Source organism: Pagrus major, chromosome 6 (assembly GCF_040436345.1).
Source record: "Pagrus major chromosome 6, Pma_NU_1.0".
Taxonomy (NCBI): Eukaryota; Metazoa; Chordata; class Actinopteri; order Spariformes; family Sparidae; genus Pagrus; species Pagrus major.
Window position 1 is genome coordinate 19,283,250 of NC_133220.1, and position 11,303 is coordinate 19,294,552.

The 11,303-nt window shown below is 40.6% G+C and overlaps 2 protein-coding genes across 2 annotated transcripts; one reads left to right on the top strand and one right to left on the bottom strand.

Moving 5' to 3' along the window:
- Positions 1–445: 445 nt before the first annotated feature.
- Positions 446–7,050, top strand: atad3 (ATPase family AAA domain containing 3). Its single transcript, XM_073469216.1, has 16 exons — positions 446–746; positions 1,438–1,514; positions 1,850–1,951; positions 2,076–2,135; positions 2,220–2,289; positions 2,385–2,550; positions 2,787–2,856; positions 4,250–4,405; positions 4,498–4,554; positions 4,650–4,775; positions 4,864–4,988; positions 5,083–5,134; positions 5,239–5,309; positions 5,445–5,612; positions 6,081–6,189; positions 6,274–7,050. Exons 1-16 carry the CDS (start codon positions 554–556, stop codon positions 6,730–6,732), a joined length of 2,061 nt encoding a protein of 686 aa, XP_073325317.1. The 5' UTR covers positions 446–553; the 3' UTR covers positions 6,733–7,050.
- A 502-nt stretch (positions 7,051–7,552) lies between these two features.
- On the bottom strand, positions 7,553–10,478 carry LOC140998248 (THAP domain-containing protein 2-like). Its single transcript, XM_073468464.1, has 5 exons — positions 10,359–10,478; positions 9,122–9,314; positions 8,907–9,008; positions 8,567–8,795; positions 7,553–8,247 (listed from the first exon to the last, which is right to left on the bottom strand). Exons 1-5 carry the CDS (start codon positions 10,436–10,438, stop codon positions 8,234–8,236), a joined length of 618 nt encoding a protein of 205 aa, XP_073324565.1. The 5' UTR covers positions 10,439–10,478; the 3' UTR covers positions 7,553–8,233.
- Between the last annotated feature and the right edge of the window lie 825 nt (positions 10,479–11,303).

The following is an 11,303-nucleotide window of genomic DNA, read 5'->3' on the forward strand; positions in this document are numbered from 1 at the left end:
GTCAGTCTGTTTATTCAGTTCATTCAGTCATTAAAACAAAGATAGTTTGTTTATTTAGTTTGTTTAAACATAAGATCTTCTGGTTAAAATGTCTTCCCCAAAACTACAAAGTGCACCTTTAATATATCAACCAGTGGTTTGAAGACCAGACAGTCCAACATTTCTGATGAATGCTCCCTGCTAGAAAAACAAAGGTCACATCACACTGATGTCAGTGACCTATGACTTACAAAAACCTGAAACAGCCTGATGCAACCAACAGAAAACCATGTGAATCAAACGTATTATGACCCTCTGCCGTTGCCGTATCGTTGTTGGGTGGGACTTCATGAATGACCTCTACTGAGGACAGCTGTCGGGACAGCCAATGAGAAGAAGACGTACTCATTAGCAGCCAATCGTGGTTGCTCTTTGTCAGACTTTCTGTTGCGCATGCGCGGGAGATTACGGCGTGACACGCGTGTGGAGGAAGTGCAGTGACAGGACTGTAGCAGCTGCCGCCTCTCGCCTCACACAGAACCGGCTAAACTGTACCTTATTTATATTTCTCATCATGTCGTGGCTGTTCGGCCTGAACAAGGGGCAGCCTGAAGTGCCTCCCGGCCTCCCGGCTCAGCCTCCACCACCTCCGCCGCCGGCCGGAGGCTCCAGCGGCGGTGGAGATAAACCCAAGGACAAATGGAGCAACTTCGATCCCACCGGGCTGGAGCGGGCTGCCCAGGCGGCCAAGGAGCTCGACAAGTCCCGTAAGTGTTCAGGAGGGCCTGTTAGCTCAGTGGCTGTGACCGGAGAGGATGCTTACACAGTTTATGACACCATGACTACACAGTGGAGACATGGTGCTCCAGCATCCAGCTCCTCTCTGCTCCTCTCTGCTCCACGGTGCGGCTCACCTCAGTGATGCAGCAGCAGTGAAGATAATGAGCCCCCACACTCACAGCCCGCATCTGTACAGATAGATTTAAATTCATCTGTGAATTTATCAGCTGCTTCTGAGAGCAACGCTGTCCTGATCTCACCTTCATTCAAACTAGTGGACAGAGTTCAAAGGTCATCACATTGCAGGCTGGCTGGCTTGCATCACCCGAATCCCTCATGATCCACACACATGAGATGGATCACCTATTGATTTATCTTGTTCTCGAGATGTCATTGTTAAACATTTTCCACACTTGTTAAAAGTGGAGGTAGAAAGGTGAGTGGTTTTGGGAAACACTGAGCGACATTTTTCACCATTCAATATTTTAAAGACCAATTTACTAATCAATGAATCGATTGACAGATTAATTGTCAATGAAAAAATGTATCCGTCGCAGCCCAAGTCAGGATTCAGAAGCACACCATGTGACATTGTTTGTTTGCTGAAACGTCTCATGTTTTAAGCCGTCACACCTCTCACTCGCCTGTTGTTGCCTCTTTTCTCTCGCCTCCATCCAGGACATGCCAAAGAAGCTCTGGATCTGGCTCGGATGCAGGAGCAGTCCACTCAGATGGAGTATCAGAGCAAAATGAAGGTACAGTGGAAACACACACACTGATCTGCTGAAGGACACAAGTTGTTTTGCAGAGAATGTGCTGATTTACATGAGCTAAACAACGTGTTGATAATCATATGATTTAGATTTTTCTGGATGGTTAATGGTGCTCAGAGATGTGGTAGAGTTGCACTGGAGTGTGAATAAGAGTGTTGTAGTTTTGCTGCCGTCCCACTTGACAATGGGAAAGTCAAAAAGTAAATGTCATGCATTATTTACTGGGTCTAATGACCATTTATCAAAAGTTTGTATGTTCATGTGTTTGTTGCTTGAGTTTGAGTTTTTTGACAGTCTTTTCTGTGCTCCGCTAACAGGAGTACGAAGCAGCAGTTGAGCAGCTGAAGGGCGACCAGATGCGAATCCAGGCGGAGGAGAGGAGGAAAACTCTGAATGAGGAGACCAAGCAGCATCAAGCGGTGAGAACAGAAATGCCTCGTCCTTTTCTTTTAGTATTTTAAAGGAAAAATAAAGTAAATTGTTGGAGTGAGAGAGCGATTTGAGCTGCACGGTTACAGTTAGGTGATTTCTGTCTCATCACAGAGGGCTCAGTATCAAGATAAGCTGGCCAGACAGCGATATGAGGACCAACTACGGCAACAGGTAAGCTCATCTCCTACATTTGTATTATATAAGGTTTTATAATGAGACGCTGTACTAAAATTATTATTATTTATTTATAATTAGCAAGCCCTGAATGAGGAGAACCTCCGCAAACAGGAGGAGTCTGTGCAGAAACAGGAGGCCATGAGGAAAGGTCAGCACTCTACAATTAATGACGCGATCTTGTGAAAGCTTTTCACAATAATGAGCGGTGGTTTATGTACCTGTTGTGTGATGGGTTTTTTACAGCAACGATAGAGCACGAGATGGAGCTGAGGCACAAGAATGAGCTTCTGCGTATAGAGGCCGAGTCAAAAGCACGAGCCCGTGTGGAGAGAGAGAACGCTGATATCATCCGCGAGCAGATCCGTCTGAAGGCTGCAGAACACAGACAGACCGTCCTGGAGTCCATAAAGTAAGACCTAACATCTACTATAATGTCTGATGCAGTGTCTCGGTGGTTCTTGGTGTATTGAATCATGTATGTTGAAACTGAAGATGTTGAAGTATTTAAAACAAATGTAGTCTCCAACATGCTGTCACATAACAGGAATGGTCAGATTTATGTGTTAAGTCACTGGTTAAACAATTGTTTCAATCTTGTAAACGCCCAAAAGGCTTGCTTCACAGTGCACTGGTATTTGCTTTTAGGACTGCAGGTGCTGTGTTTGGAGAAGGATTCAGGGCCTTTGTGTCAGACTGGGACAAAGTGACAGCCACGGTGAGACATCTATTCACATCCACAATCAGTTTAGTGAATGATTACACTGATTAGAAATAAGCAATAAGAACCAAGTTTTAAATAACTTCATGGAAATACCATCTGTTCTGCATAATAAAGGTTATTTAGGTGTAAAAGTACCAACAAATCCGTAACCTTTATGTACAAAACATAGTTGTTTTTTCGCCGTAATGCTGTTAGAAGGTCTGTCATGTTAAATACTTTTTTGGATTATTTTTTTGTCCCAGAAATAATTACGATTAATGATATTACTGTTTTATACCACTGATATAATAACATGATAGCATACAAATGCAAGTACACCCTTAGAAAGAGCAATGGACTTTTAATTATATGATATTCAGTCATTAAGTTAGAATTTGACAGATATTAGAATATCCTAAAAAAATAAAATTAGAAGGGTAAGGTAGTAGAGTAGAATGCATACCTCTGTTAAGGCCCTACTATCCTGTTTCTACTGTTTTGCTTACACATGCTGCAGTAAAGTCCATTCTCTTCACCTGTACAATACTGGGCATCAAAGCTAGCTAGTTGGCTAACTGTTAGCAAGCCTTCCAGTTAGCAAAGGGTTGACTCTGTCCTGACAGCCTAAGTTTTTGTAATCTGCGCAAACGCAATAATTCATCGTGATTGATTGTGATACATAATGTAAAAATACAGAAAACAAGGCTCACAGTCGTTTAGACTCACAACCACCTACTACCGCACACTGAGCAGAGGCAGTCGGGGACGATGACTCCCTTACATCATGTGATATGGCATGATGTTGTATAAGAAGAATGTTTCTGGAGCTTTACTCAAAACGGCTCCTTTAACCTCTGTCTTGTTAAGCATATAAATCCTGCATTTACTTTTGAAATGGCCATTTTCAGACGAGGTTAAGTAGTAATTTCATAAGAGATTTAACCTGCAAGATACAAGTCAGAAAAAATTCCTGGATCCGTCCCTTTTATTAGGATCCACACCAAAAATTAATGGCATCCGTTCTGGGCTGAGACTTATCCTCCGTCCAAGTTTCGTAGAAATCTGTTTAGTAGTTTTTATGTAATCCTGCCGACAAACTAACCAACAAACAAATTGTCATGGGTGAAAACACAAGCTCCTTGGCAGAGGTGATAATACCACTCAAGAAAAAACAATAAATAAAAAGGATGTATGATCATGTATATATATCGTGACAGGACGACATGTATTTACATTTTCTATATTACACCACTGATGACATCCAGTAGACAAAATAAACCACAATGTCCACGTAAATGTTGTTGGACTATGGGTGTGGGCAAACCTGAAGTAGGTTTGAATTGAGTGTTTTTCCTTATCCTTGCTGTGAACTGTGTCTGAATATTGTGTAATGTTGATGCTTCACCAGGTGGCAGGTCTGACCCTTTTAGCTGTGGGAGTTTATTCAGCCCGAAATGCGACCGGAGTGGCGGGACGTTACATCGAAGCCAGGCTCGGGAAGCCATCACTGGTGCGGGAAACATCGCGATTCACTGTGGGAGAGGCAATCAAGCATCCAATCAAGGTAGCTAATTAGCAACTGATCAATTGCTCATGTTGTTAACTGCAGATTATCGTATGCTAACTGTACTTTTTCTGTTGTGTTTAACTATTTAGACGACCAAACGGCTGAAGAGCAAACCTCAGGATGCTCTTGAGGGAGTTGTGCTCAGTGTAAGTGTATATTCAAGTCTTTAAAAATGCATGTTGTTACATCTTTTGTAAAGTATTGTAACCTCTTGATATAAATGCATTTTTGCATCTTGTAGCCCTCCCTGGAAGAGCGTGTGCGTGACATCGCCATAGCAACAAGGAACACGAGGCAGAACAACGGCCTGTACAGGAACATCCTCATGTACGGGCCTCCAGGCACGGGCAAAACTCTCTTTGCTAAGGTACACCTGACCACTGATATAAACATTTACATACATGGAAAGTGAATTCTTTGCCTCACTGTTAGGTTTCTCATTTTGTGGCGAGTAGAAGCTGGCAGTGCATTCTGGGATGGACTACGCAATCATGACTGGTGGTGACGTCGCCCCCATGGGCCGTGATGGTGTGACAGCCATGCACAAAGTGTTTGACTGGGCTGGCACAAGTCGACGCGGGTACGCTAAATGATATTACATTAAATGAGGCAAATATACAAACAGCAATAATATCAACAGATGAAGGTTATTGTGTGTTTTTATCCTGTTGCAGACTTCTGCTGTTTGTTGATGAAGCTGATGCATTCCTTCGTAAGAGATCCACTGTAAGTCTGTTTCATTTCCCAGAAACCTTTTACAACATATTTTTTCGTACACTTTCATTTTCTTCCAGCTACATAAATCGGAATCTTCATCTTGTTTTTTGCAGGAGAAGATCAGTGAAGACCTCAGAGCCACTTTGAATGCATTCTTGTATCGCACTGGAGAACAGAGCAACAAGTAAACATTCACTTATGTTCTGTGCAACATGTAAACCTTAACTGTGTTGTACTCTTCATTTTGCCTTGTCTGTTCCAACTTGGCGACTTCCCAGCATGTCTCTAAGCTGCTTTATTTCTGTTTTTTTTCCTGCAGGTTTATGCTGGTGTTGGCCAGTAACCAACCGGAGCAGTTCGACTGGGCCATAAACGACCGTATTGATGAAATAGTGAATTTTGCTCTGCCGGGTCCCGAGGAGAGGGAGAGGCTGGTGCGGTTGTACTTTGACAAATATGTGCTGGAGCCCGCCACTGGAGGGAGGCAGTGAGTACAATCCCTTCACGACAACACAGCTGTTCAAATAGGGCAGGGACCCCAGCCACTGCACACCAGGGATGCATACTGAAATAAGTAATCAGGCTCAGTCCTCCTTGTCTGCATACTCACATGTAGATATGTTAATTTAGAGTGATTTAGAGGAGTTGTATAATATCTAATGGAGTGATCCTTGGCTGAAGGGCCGTGCCAGGATGAGGATTAGATTCAGGAGAGACGAACGCCAAGAAAACACCTCGAGTGTAGCCAGCCATGCTGAGGCACTAATTACAAGGAGAAGGAGATCAGATGTGTGATGGAGGCTGAAAGGTGGGGGGGTCCACACACAGGCCAGGAGGCAACGAACTGAGCTTAAAAAATACAACAAAGTCAGAAAGAAACTGCATCACGGCTAACAAAACAAAGGAGGAATCTTACCTTCCTCTTATCTGTGTCTGTGTGTGTGTGTCTTTGCAGGAGGATGAAGCTGGCACAGTTCGACTACGGTATAAAATGCTCTGAGATAGCAAAGCGGACAGAGGGCATGTCTGGTAGAGAAATCTCTAAGCTGGGTGTGGCCTGGCAGGTACGTATCCTGTAGATATAAATCTTAATGTCATAATTATTTACTTCATTTTCTTAAAGTAAATAATTTTTTCATGTTCTGTAGGCGGCAGCATATTCCTCTGAAGATGGCGTCCTGACAGAGGCTATGATTGACGCCCGAGTTGACGATGCTGTCAAGCAACACCTTCAGAAGATGAACTGGCTGCACGCAGAGGAGGAGGCTCAGACCCTTACACCTCCCCCAGCTGGGGCAACAGCCAGTGGAGGAAAAATGGGTTTTACTCTGCCACAAAGTGATGCGCCTCAGGCTGAGGACGTGATCGCTCCCATCCTTGAGAAACAAGAGGGTGAAAGTATAGCACCTCCTTCAGACATCGACCAATCAGCAGAAGGCAAAAGTGCCATCCTAGCTGGACAGGACTGTGAGGACACTGTCAAAGCAGAAGCTGCGACAACAGCGGAGAGTTTAGCTGAGCCTGCTGCCTCTACTGACAGTGAGGGCAAGGTGGAAAAAGAAGGCAAAACTGGGTCATCTCCTCCAAAGGATGGAACTCCAGTTTGAGTTGTAGATTTGTTCAGTGGGGCAACCTGGATTATAAAGATTAGCGTCCTGCCCCTTTAACTAGTCTGTCAGTTTATGTCTTAAAGTCTGTTGGACTGTCTACGACAGAAGATGAAATCAGTGGTGGGGCAAGATGATCGATTAATAATTCAAAACACAAATGACGCCTGAGACTCTCATTCTAATATATAAATATAGATCGTACAAGTCAACATGGAAACCAGACTGTGTGTCTGTAATAACAGTATATAAGTGTTGTGCACAGTGGAGTGTCTGTTGGAATGATTAAATGGATCAGTTTTTTTATAAACGGTAAAAGTTCTGGTGTTTCTTTCAGATATTACACACCCTCTACCTTGAATTAGAAACTTGAAACTTTGAGCAGTCAGTGGCAAGACATATATTACAAAACCCTGATCAAATGCTGATGTCCTATTTAAAGTGATCGAACTGTTACTCAGAGATATATACAGGTAGAGAACACATTACCCACTGCTGTTCATTACAGCAACATATTTGCCATACTGGTATAAGGAAGAAGCACCTCCTATTTCCATCCACAATTTTTTTTTTTACCAATTTACCATCAGTTTGGTTTCTTACAAATGCCAGACATGTTTTTATTATACAAGGTATTGGGTTGGGTTTAATGTTAAGAGGGTATACACACCTAAAATACTCTAACCTCTAACCCTTACTGCATTGTATAATGCCAGTCAATGTGTAATTTATATAGATTTGTTTATAATTTTGGAAATATAGAAATAAATAGAATATATATAAAAAGATAATTAGGACAAATGCTAAAATTAAAAGTACATTTCTGGCAGGTTTCACAATTGTTTTTTAATTCCATTTATAGTTAAATATTCATATTTTGCTTATTTACATTTTAAGTCACATATTAGGTACAAAAATGATACATACAGTGCATCAGCAAGAGGATAGAAATGTTTATGAAAACACAGTTTTGGGTGGACATCAGGAAGGTGCTTGTGCACTGCAAGTCTCCTGTCATACAGACACATGCTGATGTCGTATAAATGTCATCCATTGTCTCAAACACAGCACTTTAACACTTCGCTGATGTAGTGCCTGTACGGCATGCTGTAGCAAAGCTTTTTGGGTGTCTGGTCTGGAATAATTAAGTAGGCGATGGGCATTTTACAGTGGCCTTGCAGTCCAACAACCATCAACACGGGGGCTTCACGTGCCACAATGGTCTCATCAACATCCACAAGGGGTCATCCTGAACAAGCTAGCCAGATCTTCATTATTTTGTTGTTGTAGCATCTAAAAGTGATCAGTTTAATCCAGGCTTGGGATCCACAGTCTGCAAGCAGCTGCTTCAGGTAAAGCAGTAGATGAAGTAGACAAACATGTCCGCATGTTACCAGCACATTGTTTCTCTTGAATACTTGCAGGCTTTAGGTCCATGTACATTCAGTGTTGCAGCAAAGTCCTTTTGAGTAGGAGTGAAGGTATGGTGCTGCTTGAAGAGTTAAACTGGAAAATCTGAAAAGTTGGCAAAACATGAGAAATTATGGAATAAATTACACGTTTTTACACATTAGGTGTAAATATAGATATTTTTAGAGATATTTCACATCTTGAAATATTACAGAAAAAAAGATTTTGTGTTAAATACAAATAGTGTTGGATAATTTAATTAGAACTAGAAATGATGTAGACTGAAGCTCAATTACATATTTCTAGTACATATTTCAAAACAGTTGTTAGACTGCAATCTTAAATTGTGCTATACCAGCGCAAAATTATAAATGTTACACATATTCAATCTTTTTAAATGAAAGAGGTGTGTCATTGAACCAACCAGAGTACAAGTCAAGCTCCTCCTGCAGTTCCTTTGTTAGCATATTTTTGTGTTTTAACTCCTTAATCAGGGATTTCACAGTCTTCTTAAGTCTTCTTTCCCGATCTTTGGCATTTCTTAAGTCCCGCTGCAACTCTTCTATTCTCTTCTGAGCCTCACTTAACTTTTTCTTAACTTGAACTGGGTCAAGGGCATACTGATGATCCTGCTCAAGTGCATACTGATGATTCTGAAAAATATTAATTTTAATGTAAAATGATTCTCCTCACTTCATAAATTACACTATAAAATATTCCAAGCATCCTGCATAGACATTTTAAACAACAACTATTTCACTCACTGAGGTTGACTCCTCAAGTTTCACTGACAGCTTAACAGGAACTTCTGGAATTTGTGTAACAGCTTTTTGTGAGGTTCTGGTTGTCCTGGGTTTAGTGGGCACCTGGAAATAAGGTAAAAATGTACAATTTGTAACAGCTTAGCCTTCTTTAGACTAAGATAATATATGAAAACCTGGTATTACTTATGTAGAAACAATTTGTTAATGACACTAACTTTGCAATGACGGTCAGAAAATCCAAAAACTGACGGGATCACCCCTTCTCTTAAACGAGTCGTCTGTCCGGTCATGTCAAAGTCATCTGACTTGAAATGACAGCTGCAGATGACTGAGCGGTCATTTGGCTTAAAGTCCCTTCTCCTCAGTGCTGCTGTCCATGCCCGTCTTTTGACTTTATCTTTAGGGAACCTGTACACAGAACAAGTCCATCTGAAAAACACTATGCCACTTTGCATACTATGTAGCTACAATTCAGGAACAGTGCCAGGTGACAGTTTTAAACAAACACCTTTAAATTACAAAATTTAGGACTTCTTAACACAAAAACACATAGAAAGACACAGCTGATAATTGATGAATATCAATCTCAGTATCTTACTGATATATACTTACTTAAATGAAAATGTTCTTTTTTTTTTCATCCAACATAAGTTAGCTTAACTTAGTATCAGGGCAGTTACTTAAAAATATACATGATAGGCCTACCTCACTACCTGCTGATGTTCACTGGAGTGATGCATCAGCAAGGCATGTATTTCTGATGCAGGATAATTGGATAAATGAAAAATACAAGTTTTCATATTTAAATATTACCCATTCTATTATTATGTATTTATATTCCATAATTTACCCTTCTAAGTACATTATCTTCTCTTTCTGCATTGTAAAGTGCATGGGCAGGGTTGTCCAGATGTACAGTTCCACTTGTTTAACAAACACCAGTTTAATAAATAATAAGCACCATGTGACAGTTGTAAACAAACCTTTTAAAGTAGGTCATTTAGGACTACTTAACACAATAACACACAGAGCGCCAAAGCTGATCTTTAAATATCTCTGTCAGCATCCAACTGATTTATAAACTTCATCTTTTTTATGTTTTTTCAGTTTAGTATCAGGGGCCTTAACATTATGTTATCACTAAAATAAGGAAAACTTGTATGAAATTCAACAAGTTCGTAACAGTAAAATGACTTCGCACCTGTGAAAGGTTATTCGCTGTTCCTTGGTTTTGGCATTTCTCCGATTAGAACATCCTACAGCAGCACAAAAACATGGCATTTTCTACTATCTCTGCTATTTGTACGGGTCACAACCCCGCCACTCAATGGCGGCGGCACAGACGCATCAGACGAGCCGGATGCGACATCTACTGTATGATTTCACTCCATAACGACATATCTAATCCAGCACATTCGTTACAGTCAAATATTTTAGAAAATAACTTCTCGCCTGTGAAATGTTATTCCCTCGTCCCTTGTTTTGGCACTTCTTTCATTGGAACATCCAACAGCAGCACAAAAGTCTGGCATGTTCTCTGTTTTGAACTGGCCAGAACCACGCTGCAATATGGCGGCGACGGCAGAGACGCGTCTCACAAACCGGAAGTGGTCACTACCATATCCGGAACGTCTTTTGATTTTGATTGGTTGATTTCACGTCATTCAAAACACAGAGTTGACATATTCCAAACAGTTTTTCTCTGTAAAAGTTGCAGTAAATATACTTCACTGTAAAAAATAATATTGAATTGAACAACAGATAACAAAATGAAGGGAAAGCCAAGAAAAACATAAACAAAACCTTTGGGGTCTGTTAAACAACTGGAGTCAAAATAATGTGATTTTTGTGGTTTAAGTTTTCAAAAGTATTCACATACGTTTTAAAATCATCTTGTCTTATCTTATCTTTAAAAATATAAAAGGAGCCAAATCATTTTATGGATATATATTTGCTTATATATGAATCAAGTTATTTGTGCAAGTTTAGTCTGCCAAAACAGTGGGATTGTTAAAAATGAGTAACCCTAACCCATATTTTTGTTCATAGGATATATTTTTCAAAAAATCTTTTTGAAAGTCTGTCTGTAAATCAAACCAAAAATAAGTAGCATGAAAACAATCTTCAATCATATGAAGTGCTTGTGATGTTACTCAGCTTGTTTTTCTACCATACATTGTCTATGTTTCTAAGATTTTACGTCACATTAGGTACAAAAATTATACAGTGCATCAGCAAAAGGATAGAAATGTATATGAAAACACAGTTTTGGGTGGATGTCAGGCAGGTGCTTGTGCACAGGTAGTCTCCTGTCATACAGGCACATGCTGATGTCGTATAAATGTCATCCATTGTCTCAAACACAGCACTTTAACACTTTGCTGATATAATCATCTC

What these genes read in the sequence shown, in the direction of transcription:
- LOC140998248 (XM_073468464.1), bottom strand. Translation starts at nt 10,438, where the DNA reads ATGCCAGACTTTTGTGCTGCTGTTGGATGTTCCAATGAAAGAAGTGCC. An exon ending in GAGGGAATAACATTTCACAG is followed by an intron (nt 9,315 to 10,358) that starts GCGAGAAGTTAT and finishes TTCTGTGTACAG; the next exon opens with GTTCCCTAAAGATAAAGTCA. An exon ending in TTTCTGACCGTCATTGCAAA is followed by an intron (nt 9,009 to 9,121) that starts GTTAGTGTCATT and finishes CCTTATTTCCAG; the next exon opens with GTGCCCACTAAACCCAGGAC.
- atad3 (XM_073469216.1), top strand. Translation starts at nt 554, where the DNA reads ATGTCGTGGCTGTTCGGCCTGAACAAGGGGCAGCCTGAAGTGCCTCCC. An exon ending in AGACCAAGCAGCATCAAGCG is followed by an intron (nt 1,952 to 2,075) that starts GTGAGAACAGAA and finishes GTCTCATCACAG; the next exon opens with AGGGCTCAGTATCAAGATAA. An exon ending in CCCGCCACTGGAGGGAGGCA is followed by an intron (nt 5,613 to 6,080) that starts GTGAGTACAATC and finishes GTGTCTTTGCAG; the next exon opens with GAGGATGAAGCTGGCACAGT.